Genomic DNA, 17,297 nt, shown 5'->3' with positions numbered 1-17,297 from the left:
ATTATGGAGATCTGTAAAGTCTTAATATTTCTTGTGTGCAGATTTATCTCTTCAGTTAAATTTACAAGCTGCATGAGGTGAGGGAATTGTCTTTCATTTCTTTTGTGTTCTTATACTGTATCCCCACTCAAATCTCCCAAGTATCTAGTGGATACATAATAGTTGGATATATATATATATATATATATATATATATATATATATATATATATATATATATATATATATATATATATAGTAGGTAGTCTTGACTGATTCTCTGTTAAGCAGCCTTGGCTAATCCCATCATATCATGTCTGGGTTAGTTGACTGTGTCTCCTCTCCCATTTACCCCTTCCCCTCACATGCCTTTTGGTGCTCCTTGCATAGCAGATACTTAATTGCTATATATTGAATTGATGACAATATTATATCATGTTATTAGATATAAAAATTGGACAAAGGTAGATCTTAATTAGAAGTCTCTTCCACTCTATTCCTCCTTTTTTCTCCTTTCTCTTGCCCAAAAAAATACAAACCACCTGGGGAATATGAATGTACCCCTGGGATAGAGGGAGTGATAGTTATAATAGGAATTTATCATTTTCTTTTTTTGATTCTCTCCTAGGTTTTCTAAACTTCTCTTTCATCTCCCGACCTTCCCTTTTTATTCAGTTGTTTGTTTCCATTTAATGACTCCCGTGATTGTTCCATAATCACCCTGGGTTATTTGTACAAAACAGATATCCAAAAAGAGTCAGCATCACTAGAATTAAAGGTATTATTGGCATCTCTTCCAACTTTTAAAAATTCTTTGATTCCAAAGAGGGTCAGTTTTACTTTAATTGTCCAAACTTAGTTGGAGCTGCTGGTAGAGCTTAAATAGGAGATGGTAGCCCAAAATAAGTCCTTTGATAATGGAGAAACGCTATCACTTGAACAGGAAACTGTCTTTCTAGAACATGGCAACTTAATTAGGTGACTTTGAACTTTTTCGCAAACATTTCAGTTTAATTAATTTCTTGTTAATCAGTCAGTAACCATTTATTAATTGCCACCAGTGGGCCAGGCATTTTGGTATGTGCTGAGGGTGGAAGGGAAAGAAAGAGTCCTTAAAGGGCTAACAGTATGAAGAGGGTTACAACATGCAAACAACTGTGTCCATTTTTTTTATCTCTATCTTTAGATATTTCTATCTATAGATATAGTACATTTTGTGCATTCAAAAATATTCTGAGAAAGGAGACTGATAGACTTTACCAAGCTGTCAAAGGGGTCTATGACATAAGATAGATTAAAGATTCCTGTTATCCCTTTAAATTCAATTCAGTAAATATTGATTAAACTCCTACTTAAGGGTCAGACACTGTGCTTAGCACTGAGGATATATATATAACAGTCCCTGTCTCAAGGAACTTGCAATCTTATGTGGGCAGAGCAATGAGGGGAGATAAATAATAGGAGATGGGAGGAAAGCACCATGTCTTAAAGAGTGAATAAACAGAGTCTGAAAGGGCAGCTAAGATAAACAGATAATGCTGCTGCCCCAGGCCTGCAGAATTGGCAATGTCTTTGACCAGCTGTTATAAATGGTCCCCTTATTCTAACCAATCTTGGAGATGCTAAATTTTCCAGGCACTCAAACACCCTCTTTGCTCTTATCTTGTCAACAGGTTGTTGGTAGGGGCCCCTCGAGCCAAAGCTTTTCCATTACAGAAAGCTAACCGGACAGGAGGACTGTACAGCTGTGACATCACAATCCAGGAACCTTGCCGACGCATTGAATTTGATAATGATGGTAAATTCTTTCTGACTTCATTTAGACAAATACAAGTTCTAAATGTCTTATATAGTGAGGTTATCTGTTTAAGAGGGTAGTTACTTTATTTTGAATATCTCATTCTTTATTCTTAAACATTTTCCATAATGGATTATTGGAGTATAAGTGGAAAGAGTGCTGATATTGGAGGATCTGGGTTCAAATCTCCCTTCTGCTCTTTATTTTGTAGACTTGAGTAGATTACCCATTATCTTTTGGGCATCTTTGGACTAGGTGACCTCTAAGTGATTTCCAGCTCTCATCTTTGTTTACAAATGATATTAATAGTTTTTCATTTTGATTGTTCACATTTAAAGCGTTTTCTTTCATGAAGTAATGGGCTCTTATGTGTCAGCTTGGTTATGGCTTGGATTCTAACTAGGATTGCCAATTAATTAAGAAGCACTGCCTTTCCCTAATAAAGTGTACTGATGTTGCCACCTATTGACAGATTGAGGTACTGCATAAAGGCATAAAGCCATTGTTTAAGAAGAATTCATAGCAATGAAAAAATGGAATTTGCATTTTATTCTCAGCGATCAAAGTGTTCCACATTTGATATAAAAATATTTCAATGTTTTAAACTCAAGATCTTTTTGTTAAGGTGAAAGTTGAAAACATGTTAAAAATCTCAGATAATCAGTTAGAAACTTATCTTGTGAGAAATAGTAATTATTTCTCCCATTCAGATAGTGTTTTAAAGGCTTGAAAGACAGTTTTCATACATTGTGTACCATTTGATCCTTGTAGTAGACTTGAGGTACATGGGTTGTTATTATCCTCTTTTTACAAATGAGGAAACATAACCTGGCAGAGAATTCAAAGGGATCACACAGGTAATAAATGTCTGTCAACAGTTTGAAATGCAAGTCTTTCTGTTCCCTAAGGCCAGCATTCCCTTCACCAGCTCATATTGTCTTTTTATCTGGAACCATAGCAAGTAGAATACTGCTCACTATTTTCCTGCTCTCTAATATCCAATTTACTGTTTCTTGCAGTTTTATGGGGGCAACTAAGTGGCACAGTGGATTGAGTACAGGGCCTGGAGTTGAGAAGATCTGAGTTCAAAATTGACCTTAAACACTTACTATCCAAATGACCCTGGGCAAGTTATGTCACTGTTTGCCTCAGTTTTTTCATTTGTAAAATGAGCTGGAGAAGGAAATGACAAGCCACCACTAAAAGGTCATGAAGAGTCAGACATGACTGAAAACAACAAAACAATGGACTTTTTTTTAGTGGATCTGCCAGGAAATTTTCATTTATCCTTGAAATATTTAGCAATCTACTCTTATAATTTTAACTAAACTATTAACTACAATTTTGATCTCTGATACCCTTTTTTGGGGGGGGGGGAGAAGCAATCAAGGTTAAGTGACTTGCCCAGCATCACTTAGTTAAGTGTCTAAGATCAGATTCTTTACCCACTGCACAATACTTTTTCCAGTGTGTAAAAAATGAACTTTGTTTTCTTCAACTTGTTGCTATTTTAAATTGTTCTTATACCAAAATCTTACATCGAAAAATCAATAACTGTCATCTTTATGTTCCCGTAATAAGAATTAACACTATTATATTCTTGGAAAGAAATGCTGAAACCAGTGGTAGGACTCTTAAAATGAAGTTAGAAGAACTTAATATTTTTCACTTAACTTTTGTACTCTGCTTGAATGAAACTTAGATTTCTGGTCCCTGATTAGCTTAAATCATGAAGATTACTTATGTCAGTATGTCAAGGCCTTGAGATTTGTGAGTTGGTGTGGAAACTTCTGCCATCTTGTGATAGCCTTAGAGAGTTGTCTGAGGCTTAGACAGGTTGAATGACTTGCCCATGGTCATGGCCACTGGTAAGTTACAGAGGCAGAAATTGAATAGACGTCTTTCTGACCCAAAATTCAGAATTCTCTCTGCTACAACAGATTGTCTCTTAAGGAAAGTGATTTACTAGTCAAAAAATAAAATAGAAATGAATAGGAAGGTCATTCTGGGTTGGTAAATGTATTTTATAACACTGCATTTTAGGGACTTAGAATAAAGGTTTCATTGTCAAATCTGCAACATTCATTGTCTACTCTACACCATTCACTGTATTACGTACTGGATATACAAAAAAGGCAAAAGCCTTGCCCACAAGAAGTTTATGATCCGATGGGGCATGAAAACAAATTGTAAACAAAAAAGATAAGTGAATTGAGGTTCGTTTCAAATGAAGAGAAGTGGGCTAGTACTCATTTTTATAGAGTTCACCTGGTGTTCTTTGACTGATTATCTTGGGCTGAGAAGCACCTAGTGTTTTGGCATCTTGGCTACAAGTTGAGTTTAAGAAACACTTCTGTGCTTGTAACCTCTAGGAACAAGTGATGGTAGCATACAGTTAGGAAATGTTAGTTCTTGCCATCATCAAAAGCACTTTTTAACAATCCTTGTTCAGATGGATCTTTGGTTGATCTCTTCATTTACTTTAGCTTTAGACTGGTATTAATATCTTTTGGTATTTGTTAAGAATGGCAAAGGATGGGGTGGCTAGGTGGTGCAGTGGATAGAGCACTGGCCCTGGAGTCAGGAGTACCTGAGTTCAAATCTGGCCTCAGGCACTTAATAATTACCTAGCTGTGTGGCCTTGGGCAAGTCACTTAACCCCATTGCCTTGCAAAAACCTAAAAAAAAAAGGATTGGTAAAGAGTAGGGGAAAGGGTTAACAAGCTATGATAGAGCATTATATATTTCAGCAACATATGGGGCAGCCAGGTTGTGCTGTGGATAGAACCCCAGCCCTGGAGCTGGGAGGACTTGAGTTCCTCCAGACACTTTCTAGTGTGTGACCTTGGGCAAGTCACCTAACATTGGTTGCCTCTCCCTTTCCTCTCCTCTCCTTCCTCCCAAAAGATGTTCTTAATTCTCTATAAGAAATGATGAGTTCATTTATTTTAGAAAAACATGGATAGACTTGCATGAAATAATAAGAGCAAAATGAGCAGAACCAAGTGAATATTGTATATGGCAACAGTATATATTTTTTTTGCAAGGCAATGGGGTTAAGTGGCTTGCCCAAGGTCAACACAGCTAGGTAATTATTAAGTGCCTGAGGCCGGATTTGAACTCAGGTACTCCTGACTCCAGGGCCAGTGCTCTATCCACTGTGCCACCTAGCCACCCTGCAATATTATTTTAAGAATAACAAGAGCAAGGGGTGGCTAGGTGGCGTAGTAGATAGAGCACCGGCCTTGGAGTCAGGAGTACCTGGGTTCAAATCCGGTCTCAGACACTTAATAATTACCTAGCTGTGTGGCCTTGGGCAAGCCACTTAACCCCATTTGCCTTGCAAAAAAAAAAAACCTAAAAGAAAAAAGAATAACAGAGCAACTAAATCATTTTGACTGCTCTAAATACCTAAATTAACCACAAAGGACATATGAAGGAAGATTCTATCTGCATCCGGAGAAAAAAACGAGAAATAGGAGTATGTATAGAATGATTTTACACAAATTTGCATATTTATGTCCAAAGGTAACTATCTCTAGGGTGGGGGGGGAGGAAATTTATGTGATAAAGTTGTATTTTAAAAGGAATAGCAATTTGTCCATGATAGGTTTGCTGTTTCTTGTTACTATCATAAATACATTTGATTTACAACTCAATTTTCTTCTATGTTATGGAAATTCTTGTTTATTTCATAAATTTAAAATAAAAATATATGAAATGTTCTTAAACATCCTTAAAATTACTATCAGTTTGTCCAAGGTTGATAGTAATTTCTGTGAATCTCTGTAAAAAGGTCCAGGGGCAGAGAGTTTCTATTTTTTTTAAAGAATCAAGCAGATATTTTTTATTTATATTCTCAGAGAACTCCAAAATGCTAAATATGTGTGTGATTATCTTTTTATGTCATAGCGGACCCTTTATCTGAGAGTAAGGAGGACCAGTGGATGGGTGTCACTGTCCAGAGTCAGGGGCCAGGGGGAAAGGTTGTGGTAAGTATTAAAAACTCAGAGGTTTAAGGGAACAGCTGTTTTTTTGGCTTTATTACCAATGATTGTAATGAGCAGTGTGTTTTTCTTTGACATACTTTGAAATAGCCTTGTCTTGCCATTTAAAAAAAAATTATGGAGACAACTTGGTGACTCACAGGCCTTGGAGTCAGAAAGATCTAAGCTCCAAATATTGTCCTCAGACTCTTCCTAGGTATATGACCCTGGGTAAATCACTTAATTCCAATTGCCTCCAAAAAAAAAAAAAAAAAGAAATTGCATACAGGTATAAATAGTTAAAGCAATTTATTAATTATAAATATATGTCAGATATGCTAGATATAAAATATCTAAATAAAAATCACAGGAATTGATAAGATGATAATAACACAGTAAATTTACAATCCCATATAGGCAAATTAAAAAACAAGGTGGCATTGGATAAAAGGCCAGCTTTGGAATTAGACTGGATCACTTCTAACACATACTAGCTGTTAAATTTAGGACTAGTCATTTAACCTTAGAAATACAGGAGATTTTTCTAAGACTCCTAACATCGAATAACCTTCATTAATAAAATCATGGAGTCTAGACTAAAAAACATTATAAAGAGTTAATCTGAATCCTTATAGATTGGGTCACTATTGTATATTTATGTGGATTTAAATTCTTCGCAAAAAGAAACTAAGGATTCTATTATTTTTATGGCAATTTTTTGATTGGAGAAGGATGAAGGGATGGAAAAAGGATTTAATTATTGATGATCATAAGTGGTTTCATTGATTTTCAATACATATTTCATGGATTCTTGGAAGTTGCTATGTATCATATAATAAAATATTGGAAATGGAGATTATTACCTTTTCACTGTATATATGTATGTATATATATACATATACATATACATTATATAATATATATATATATATTTATATATATTCTTTCCCTCTTTTTATAGTAACACATATAGTAAATGAGAGGTAGTGATTAGAGAGCTGGCCTCAGTATCAAGAAGATCTGGGTTCAAGGTCTTCACTTGACATTTTTTACTGTATGATACTAGGCAAATCACTTAACTTCTGAGGGCCCTAGGCTTCTTTATAAGTTGCAGAAATGTTTCTGGTGTCCTTGGTAGAAGGATTCCTCTCTCTTAAAGTGCTGTACACCAATGGTTTACATTTATGCAGTGTTCTCTCTCTAATAAATTCACATTTACATATATATATATATATACATATATACACACAAACATAAATGTACTTTAAGCATCAGTGTTTTGGTTACATGTACATATGTAACAATGTTTTCTTTTCTGAAATATAAAATTATTTCTAGTTACAAATTGATAGAGTACTGAGTTGATTAAAACTGAGGAAAACAAGATGTTTTCTTAGTTTTTGTAAATTTTTGTAATAAGTTGAGACATTGGCTATTTTTTCTTTGCATTTTGGTAATTAACATGTAACAGTGTCACTTGGAACTTCCCCTTGGGCGAGAACTACAAAAATGTTTGAGGAGCTAGAAGTTAACTAGTCACCTCACCAAGCAATTAGATCCCTTTTGATCGTTTCCTAAGATGAATGAATTATTATAATTCATAGAATTAACTCTTTGTTTTTAATTGTTTTGGATCCCTGTGCAGTGGACTCTCTCCAGAGCTTAGAGTTGTGAACTTTTTTACAGATTTAATAGTACTTATTATTTCCTACATTTCACAGACATGTGCCCATCGGTATGAGAGAAGGCAGCATGTTAACACCAAGCAAGAGTCACGGGACATCATTGGGAGATGCTACGTGTTGAGTCAGTCTCTTACCATTGAAGATGACATGGATGGAGGAGACTGGAGTTTTTGTGATGGCCGTTTGAGAGGCCATGAGAAATTTGGTTCCTGTCAGCAAGGTGTATCTGCAACTTTTACTAAAGATTTCCATTACATTGTATTTGGAGCCCCAGGCACTTATAATTGGAAAGGTGAGAGAATATGTCTCCTTTTGGACAAACATTATTATTCTCTTAAGAGCCATGAGAGAAACTGTGGGTGACTGGAACCTGTGTATCCTTTTCACTAAATACATAATTGTCTCTAAAAATAAGAATTTCTTCTAATCAGTATTGAATTGGGGGAAAAAAGGAATTAGACATAGGAAGTAGTATAGAGAAAAGATAGGAAAACATGTATATCTGTATAGTGTGTAAATACACACACACACACACACATACACATATATTTAATGAAGATTTTTACTTTTGCTAAAGAATTTTTACTTTTCTTGATTTTGGAAGAAAATAATGTCAAAAATCTCCAATAATTTTAAACACCCACTAAAGAACAGATTTTTAGCAGTGTGTAGCTATAGAAAAGGAGAAAATCAAAGAAGGGAGCAATTTTATTTATGTAAATGCAAGGGGCAGATGAAATAAAGGAATAAAATATTACTACACTATTTTTAATGTCTAAATTAGACTAAAAATAATAGATAGACCCCTTTCCTGAAAAGTATAGTGCAGAAGCAAGGGTAGTTTGAAAGAAAATATCCTAATTTTTTTCCTGCCTCTAAATTATGTGATTTAAAGGAAAAAAAGTTTATAATGCCATATTTACATTCTTCTTAAAAGTCTTGATTTTTTTTAGTTCATCCTTATTTCTTTTTTTATTTGCTGTTTTTAATATGTGTATATCATATGTAGGCAAATATATGATATGTGAAATTGATAATTTTCTTTTTAGTGTAACTAATGATACTACTATCAAGTTTGCTATCTGGCATTCTTAGAGGAGGTGAACCCATTTTTCTTCAAATCATTATCAATTATTATCAAGAAATGTTAATGAGTAATAGGTATTATGCAAAAAGCTCTGATGTAATGGATGTTTCTTTGGTGGTACAAGGATGATATATGCCTAAGTAGATAAAGAAGTCAGTTTGATCAATTCTCCGTTGAGTTAGGAGATCTGAGATGATCACTTAAAGAAAAGCCATGATTTGGAGAGACACCGAAGCATTCATGACTGAATTACCAAGGATAATTTCATTGAGTAGTCATGGTCTGCAGTTATTAATTGAGAGTAATGTTAAAAACTTTTACTGGTATAGTAAAAATAATTTTATAAGACATTATAATAGAAAGTGTAGAAAACAAATGAAGGACTAGCTTTTTTCTAACTCATGGCAAGAAAAAAAACCCCAATTTAAAAAATAATAAGAGGAATTTTATTTATCTTCTCTAGGGAACAAAAATTTTTTAAAGTTTAATTCTTTCTTTTGGAGCCTTTTCAGATTTTGAGCCTATTAAAATATTAAGAATACTGTTTTCTGATAAATTTCAAAATTATATTTTTACTAAATTTTCCCACATGACTCCTTGACAAATGTCTTCTGTGCCTGCCACATGGCTCTAACCATGCTGAAATGGAATTTGGGGATTTTAAATGATTTCTCTTGAATGAGGAAGAATTATTGCAATTAACAGTAAGAGAATAGCTCTTTCACTTTTTGTGGGAAAATATGAACTCAACAACAGGAAGCTGCAATGTATTTGAAGTAGCCTTGGGTTAGTACCCCAAATCTGCTACATTTTTGTCTGGTAACCTTGAACAAGTCACTTAATTTCTTTGACCTCATTTTCTTAAACTGTAAAATGATCATAATAATACCTTTCCCACCTCCCAGGGATAACACAAGGATAACTTATGAAAAGCAATTCTAGACCATAGAGCACTTTTTAATCCTCAGCTTAAGCCTTGACATAAAAGCAGAACTAGGATGCACTTGAAGTTTGGTTTAATTTGGGGGACTTTTTTTATTTTGGAATCTTTTAGTTTCTTTTGCAGGAGCAACAGAGTGTTTGAGTATGTGATGTGAAATTCTATTTTTAAAATTAAATATATACATTTTAAAAAGTTATAACTTGATTATATCTTCCTAATATGGGAGAAAGACAAATTTTGACTTTAAGCATCATCATAAAGAAGCTAAATTGGTTTTGATTTATTTATAGAGGAAGTTTTTGTCAATTTCTCATATATGTACATATATTTTATTTTTATAGCCAATATGTTTTCATCTTGTTTCATGGCATAGAGATTTCATTAAGATTCAAGTCATCTATTTTTTAAAAATTATCACATGAATGACAGTAATATTTTCACCCTATTTATTATGACTTCACTTCATCATTATTCTTTTACTTCTTACTCTCCTTTCAATTATGCTCATTTCTCTTCAGTAATCACATTTATTTTCTTTCATTTTTATCTTCATTTTCTTTTTGTTTTTGCCATTTCATTCCTTCAGGAATTGTTCGTGCAGAGCAAAAGAATAACACTTTTTTTGACATGAATATCTTTGAAGATGGGCCTTATGAAGTTGGTGGTGAGACTGACCATGATGAAAGTCTAGTTCCTGTTCCAGCTAACAGTTATTTAGGTAGGAATAAGTAGAGATGGCAAACATTTCCAGACCAGTTTGTGCCTGTGTTCCTCTTTAAAGTTTCATTTCCCAAACTTTGGATAACTCTCAGAATTTCAGAATTCCTTAGATTCTACCTTATAAAAGCCAGGATACTTGTCTATGCCAGTTTTGGCTTGGAACTCTACCTGACCTGAGATTCCTTAAAGTGAATAGTAATTATTTCCCCAAAGTGGTACTCTCCTGAAATTCGATGATATGGGGTATTAACCGCTGCTTTGTACAATGAGTGCATCATACTCACTTGGTGATATTTAACCATGGACTATACTGAATTAAAAAAAAAGAAAATAACCAGATATGAAATTTTATGTGGAGTGCTAACCCTCTCTAACAAACTTCTCTAGGAATTATTCTTGAGTTTCATTATGTTTGGGACTATTAAATGGAGTGGTAAAAAAACCTTATTTTTCCTAATTTGCAATTTAGATTCATTACCTGAAAGGTAAGTATCTTTATAAAGTCTCTAGACCCAGGCCACCTGGGTTCTGGCTTGTAATATTTAGTTTCTAGCTTGAACTTAATTGTAGGAGTTATGATGAGGATTTATAAAATGATGACTAAGTGTCAATCCCTTAATTCCCAAGGCTTCTTGGTATTACTAATAATGGCTATTGTTAATTATTCAAGCACACTATGATAATTATAAATAGAATTTAAAAATCTAATTCTTGGTTTAAGTTGACATGAAGAATGATTACTGTGGTTTTCATGGCAAAAACATAAAAAAAAATCAGTCAATCAAAACTAAGTTGAGGAATTTGTCTCAAAGAGACAGTTTTAACTTTTAATTCAGTAAAACAGCAAAGATTTATTAATCAGTCACTTTGCTAAATAATGGAGATATAAAGAAAAAAATTAAAATATAGCCCCTGCCCTCCTGGAGCTAATGTTTGTCTAAATATTTTGATCCACAGGTCTGCTGTCATTTCTAAATTTTTGTACTACTTTATCATACTGCCTTTGCCTTCTTTTGATTGAATAATCATTACATGGATTAAGAAAACTCAACCTACATGGATTCAGCTCTGCTAAAGTCAAATCATGCCATCTTGTGCATATATAAGGAATCATATATTATGTATGGTTCTGTTCTAGCCTAACATAACCCTTATTCCAATGCCATCATGAAAATCAGCCTATAAGCTGAATAAATACTTTATGATTCAAACTACATAAGTAAAAAACAAACTAGATATTTTTCTTTTAAGACTTAAATATTCTAAGAAATTAGGAACTAGTGATAGTTCTTGCCACTTTTTTTTCTTGTGTGATGACTTCAACAGTAGAACAAGAAAACAAACCCATCACTGTTGATTTGGGGTTTTATGGCTGCCTGTAGTTTTATCGCTTGATTTTTTTGCTTATTATTTCTTGTGAATAAGGGGATAGGCATCTGAGATCCAAGAAGGTGACCTCACAACTTGGAGTCCATTGACTACTGGTCATCTAACAAGAAATACAGCATCACCCTGTTTTCCAAGCATAATTGCTTTTTCTTTGATTTCTTCCCCATGTGTGTATGCAGGCCTTCTCTTTTTGACCAGTGTTTCCTATACAGATCCTGATCAGTTTGTTTACAAAACACAACCTCCCAGTGTAAGGGTCCACAAATCTCCTGATGTGATGATGAATAGCTACCTAGGTCTGTGACCCTGGAGATGACGACAAGTAAATTGTCTTGATCATTTGTTTTTTTTTTAAATTAATCCACCTTGATTTACATTTCAGCATTTTTTTTAAGACTCACTCCATTTCAGATAAAACCTTATTAAAAAGCATTTTGATAGCAGGGGTTCAGCCCTTGAATAACTTTGAGAGATGGACGTTCCAGGCAAAGCTTCCTATAGCTTTCTGATATGTCATATTTTAAAATCAACTCCTAAGTTGAGAATTGGAATGGTAATGGTGAAAGTTTCTGTAGTTTCAAGAGAATAAAGAGGCTAATCTATAACTTACATTTCTGCATTTGCTGTATTTCTGTATATAATTCATTTCTCAATTTGAATGATTCAATATTGGCATTTATGCCTCAGATCTGACCATGTCACTCCCCTTCTCAACAACCCTCCTCCTTTCACACACACACACACTATACATATACATATACATATATATATGTATATATATGTATGTATGTATATATGTCTGCATATATAACAGTATATGCGTGTATATATATACCTACATGTACATATATCTATATATGCATATACATACACATGTATATGTTTGCAGTTTTGTATTCCAATAATAAGTTCTAGCAAACAATCTGAAATAATTAGGTACAGTTCTGAAAATTTCGATGAGAAATTACAGCTCATCCACTTGTGTTGTTGATCACAACCTCTCAAACTTTTTTGAGATTGGATGTAAATTGGATTTTATTTTTTTCCAATCACCTGTAAAAATAGTTTTCAACTTTCATTTTTTATAAGGTTTTGAGTTCTTAATTTTACTTGCTCTCTCCCCCCTCCCCAAGATAGCAAGCAAATTTTAGACATGTACAATCATGTTAAATACACTTTCACATTAATTATGTTATCTAGGAAGAATTGGAACAAAAAGGAAAAATCATAAAAAAGTAAAAATTAATAAAAAATAAAAATAGTATGCTTTGATGTGCATTCAGATTCCATAGTTCTTTCTCTGGATGTGGATAATATGATCCCATCATGCTATTTATTTCTCAAATATTACATATCATCAGCATTGCATCATGCCTTTTTTTTGCATGTCCATGACCAAGAGACAGATCTCTTTGTGCTATCTATTGGGTATTAAAGATTTCTCTTTTGATTGATTACAATATGGAAGATTTATCACTATATCAAACTGTAATCATTGCATTATATAGTGTAGAGTTGTAAAACCAATTGCATAGATTCAGCTCTGCTAAAAGTCAAATCATATACACAAAGATGTACTATTTTAGGTTTGGCTCTCATTATAGCATATCCTATATAGTGTTGCATTTATCAAAATTATCATTAAAATAAATTTACAATTACATTTATAAATTATATAAATGCTTCTTACTATGCAAATGCTAACCAGGATAGTTTCTTTTGAAGTCTTTAATATTCCTAGAAAGCACTGATAATTCTTAACATTTATTTTTTCTTTTTCTTGGATGCCAAGGCTCTTAATTCTGTAGTGTATACACTAGAAAATGTGGATGGGGGGGTGGGGCAGGGAGGGGGTAATAATAGTGGAACACCAGTGACATAAGCCTTTCCTGTCACAGAAAGTTGTTGTGATCTTTTGTGTCTTTATTTTGCTTTCTTAGGTTTTTCACTGGACTCAGGAAAAAGTATTCTCTCTAAAGATGAGATCACTTTTGTGTCTGGCGCCCCAAGAGCCAACCATAGTGGAGCTGTGGTTCTCCTAAAGAGAGATATGAAATCTGCACATCTTTTGACTGAGTATCTGTTTGAAGGAGAAGGACTGGCCTCTTCATTTGGCTATGATGTGGCAGTAGTGGACCTCAACAAAGATGGGTAAGGATTCCTCAATAGAACTATTTTATTTCTACTTTTATTCTGTAAAGCCTTCATTATTCCTAGGTCTTTGAACTTAAAGATAACTTTGTCATAGATGGTGGGTTTTTTCCCCCATTAAGTATATATTTTTTAGTTCTGACAGATTTTATTTAGTTGCCATATTTCCTTCATTATTTCTGTTATTTGGAGAAAATGCACATAGCTGTGAGCATAATTATATTTGTCTATGCTTTAGAGTATGGTTTTTATATTAAATACTGATTTATCTCATATATTTTAGGCCTGCTAATTTTCTAATGACCTTGAGTTATTAGACCCCTGCTAACTTCCCACTACTCCTTGATTTAAAAAAAGCATAATAAAATCAACAAAGCAACTCAACATGTCAGTCTTTGTAGATATTCTATGATGATGGGTTGGGTGTTCATAAGGAGTGACTAGAATATCCCAGATTACCCTGGAGAAAGAAAGGTTTGGAATGCAGAAGGGAAGGGATAGTGTGCAGGCTTTCAGCACCTAAACCATTTTAGATATGGACTCCCCCATATTGAGAACCCCATTCCTGGGTATAGTTATCTTGAACTTGCTTTTGACCTAAACTAACCTTAGTAGTACCTATGATCTGTGTTATTAAATAGCAATCTGTTACTGCTATTTATCTTATATTGCTGAACATTTCCATCACAGTGTATTGTTGATGTCTCAAATTTAACATGTCCCTAATAGAACTCATCTACTCTTACACTCTAAAAACTTGTCCATCTTTCTTTCAAACTTATTTTGGGAGATTACCACCATCCTCTTGGGCATCCATATTCATTAGCTCTTCTTTACCTTACGTATTCAAAAATTTGTCAAGTTCTATCAATTCTATCTCATATTTCACATCTATCCCCTTTATTCTCCATTTAACAAGACTAACCTGTGTTCAGACTTCTCTCTTATTGTGCCCATACTACTACAATCTTTATAATCACTTCCTAATTGGTATGTTTGCCTCCAGTCTCTCTCCTCTTAAGTCACTCTTCACACAACTACAAAAATAAACTTAAGGCACAGGTCTGACCATGATAATCCTCTATATAGAAGCTTTAAATGACTCTAGAATTCAGTACAAATTCCTCAGCCTGGAATACATGGTGCCGAACCCTACTTTTTTTATTTTATTTTATTTTTTATTTTTGCAAGGCAATGGGGTTAAGTGGTGGCTTGCCCAAGGCCACACAGCTAGGTAATTATTAAGTGTCTGAGGCCGGATTTGAACTCAGGTCCTCCTGACTCCAGGGCCCATGCTCTATCCACTGCACCACCTAGCCGCCCCCAAACCTTACTTTCTAATCTTATTTCATATACCTCTTCTACCCTAGCCATGGTCATTCAAGAAGCATTTTGTTGTTATTGTTGTTGTTTGATCATTTCAGTCATGCTCAACTCTTCATGATCCTATTTGGGGTTTTCTTAAAAGTGGTATTTAGAGGGGGCAGCTCGTGGCACAGTGGATAGAGCACCAACTCTGTAGTCAGGAGGATCTGAGTTCAAATATGGCCTCAGACACTTAATAATTATCTAGCTGTGTGACCTTGGGCAAGTCACTTAACCCTGTTGCTTTGCAAAAAAAAAAGACAGGAAAGAGAGATACTGGAATGGTTTTCCATTTCCTTCTCCTCTTTTTACAAATGAGGAAACCAAGGCAAACAGGATTAAATAACTTGTCTAAGATCATATAGCTAGTAAGTATCTAAGGTCAGATTTGAACTCAGGTCTTCCTGTTGTACATTTTTTTAGGTGCTTACTCCATGACCCAAGACTGTATTAAACACAGATGATACTACAAAAGTTAAAACAGTCTGAGCTCCCATTCTAATTGGGGAGACAGTGTGTTTAGTAATGAGGAACATATAAGATAGAGAGTACTTTGAGTGTAAAATATAAGATGGCTAGAGAGGTAGTGAAATTGTGAAAAGCTTTAAATATCAAAGATTGAGAAGTGAGGTGGTCAGATCTGTGATTTAAGAAAATCACTTAGGCAGCTGAGTGGAGAAGAATAGATTTATTTTAGGAACTTTCTTTTCCATCCTCTGATCCTTTGTCTCTGTGTCTCAGCCCAATGTAGCCTCCACCCTTGGAATGTTCTTCTTCCACTCTGAATCCTTGGATCTTCTTCCCTCTTGTCAGACACTTAATCTGTCTTCAAGATTTAGCTTAGAGGCTGCCTCCTGAAGAAAACCAATCCCCAAGGGTTTGGAATGCTCTCACCCACCTTCAGTTACCTCATATTTACTGATCTGTACCTATGTCATCTCAACAAGTATTTTTTGAGTGACTGTTTCCTGGCGCCATGCTAGTGAGGTATTGGGGATAAATGTATTATAGAGAATGAAACAATCTTACTTAGAGTAAGCTTACATGTCCAATGGGGTATGTAAACATACACATGATCTGTAAGCACATATGCAGCATAAATTTAAGGAAAATAAATACAGATTAATTAAATGCAGGGTAGTTTGGAGGGAAAAGCTCTGGTGCTTTGAGTTGTGCCTTGAAGGAAAAGGGGCCCCTATAGATGGTGGAGCATGTCCCAAGCATGGACAACAGCCAATACAAAGAAACAGAGATGGGAGATGGATAGTCATGAGGGCTAGCTTGTTTGGATTTCAGAATTTGGAAAGGCAGAAAATGTTCATTGAGACTGGAAATGTGTTGGGACCAAGTTGTGAATGTTTTTCTATTTTATCTTAGAGGCAGTAGGAAGTATGGAGATGGTGAATGGGAGAGCATCAGGGTTTGTAATAAGCAGTTATCCCTTTCACACCTCAAGGGTAAGGGTCATGACACCCCCATGATCTGGAAAATCCATGTAAAATATTTTGACCCTTTCTTTGTATCAGTGAAGAAGTCTGAATTTTTTCTTTTCTTTTATAGGTATTCCTATTATACAATACTACACATATATTTTATGCCTTTCTGAATTTGTCAACTTTTTCCTCTTATCTGCTGACTTTATCAAGTTGTCTGCTATTTCTATAAGATTCCTTCAAAATTCCCAATTTAATTTTTTATGCCAACCTATGATACATTGAAACCAGAAACTACTATTACTTTGGTAATAGTGTATAGGATGAGTTGGAGTTGTAGGAAACTTGAGGCAGGCTGACCATTTAGAAGGCATGTACAATAATCCAGTGACTTGGAACTGAAGCAATAACTATGTGAGTAGAGAGAAGAAATCAGATACAAGAGGTATCATTTTTTTTTAAGTCTTTGCAAGGCAGTGGGGTTAAGTGATTTGCCTAGGGCCACACAGCTAGGTAATTATTAAGTGTCTGAGGCTGGATTTGGGCTCAGGTCCTCCTGACTAAAGGACCTGTGCACTATTCACCGTGCCACCTAGCTGCCCCTACAAGAGGTATCTTGGCAAGATTTGACAATTTAATGGCTACATGAAATAAGGGAGAATGAGGTATTGAGGATAATACTGGGGTTAGGAACTTATGGAAGAATGGTGTTGCTTTCGACAGAAGAGTTCAATTTCAATGCATCTGAGTTCCTTAAGGGT

General features: G+C 34.6%; 1 protein-coding gene across 3 annotated transcripts in view; it reads left to right on the top strand.

Moving 5' to 3' along the window:
* Window positions 1-17,297, top strand: part of ITGA6 (integrin subunit alpha 6) — a 96,385-nt gene that overhangs the window by 49,164 nt on the left and 29,924 nt on the right. For 2 of the 3 annotated variants that reach the window (XM_074215706.1, XM_074215707.1), the window contains exons 2-6: window positions 1,653-1,777; window positions 5,690-5,769; window positions 7,485-7,740; window positions 10,065-10,196; window positions 13,528-13,738. In XM_074215706.1, coding sequence (XP_074071807.1) covers window positions 1,653-1,777; window positions 5,690-5,769; window positions 7,485-7,740; window positions 10,065-10,196; window positions 13,528-13,738 — 804 coding nt within the window. Of the gene's footprint in view, window positions 1-1,652; window positions 1,778-5,689; window positions 5,770-7,484; window positions 7,741-10,064; window positions 10,197-11,766; window positions 11,884-13,527; window positions 13,739-17,297 lie in introns of all 3 variants that reach the window. The other variant, XM_074215709.1, reaches the window with a different exon arrangement.

The sequence above is a fragment of the Macrotis lagotis genome, chromosome 1 (genome assembly GCF_037893015.1).
Source record: "Macrotis lagotis isolate mMagLag1 chromosome 1, bilby.v1.9.chrom.fasta, whole genome shotgun sequence".
NCBI classification, from domain to species: domain Eukaryota; kingdom Metazoa; phylum Chordata; class Mammalia; order Peramelemorphia; family Peramelidae; genus Macrotis; species Macrotis lagotis.
Note: the sequence above shows the minus strand (reverse complement) of the source record. Positions and strands in the feature narration are given on the sequence as shown.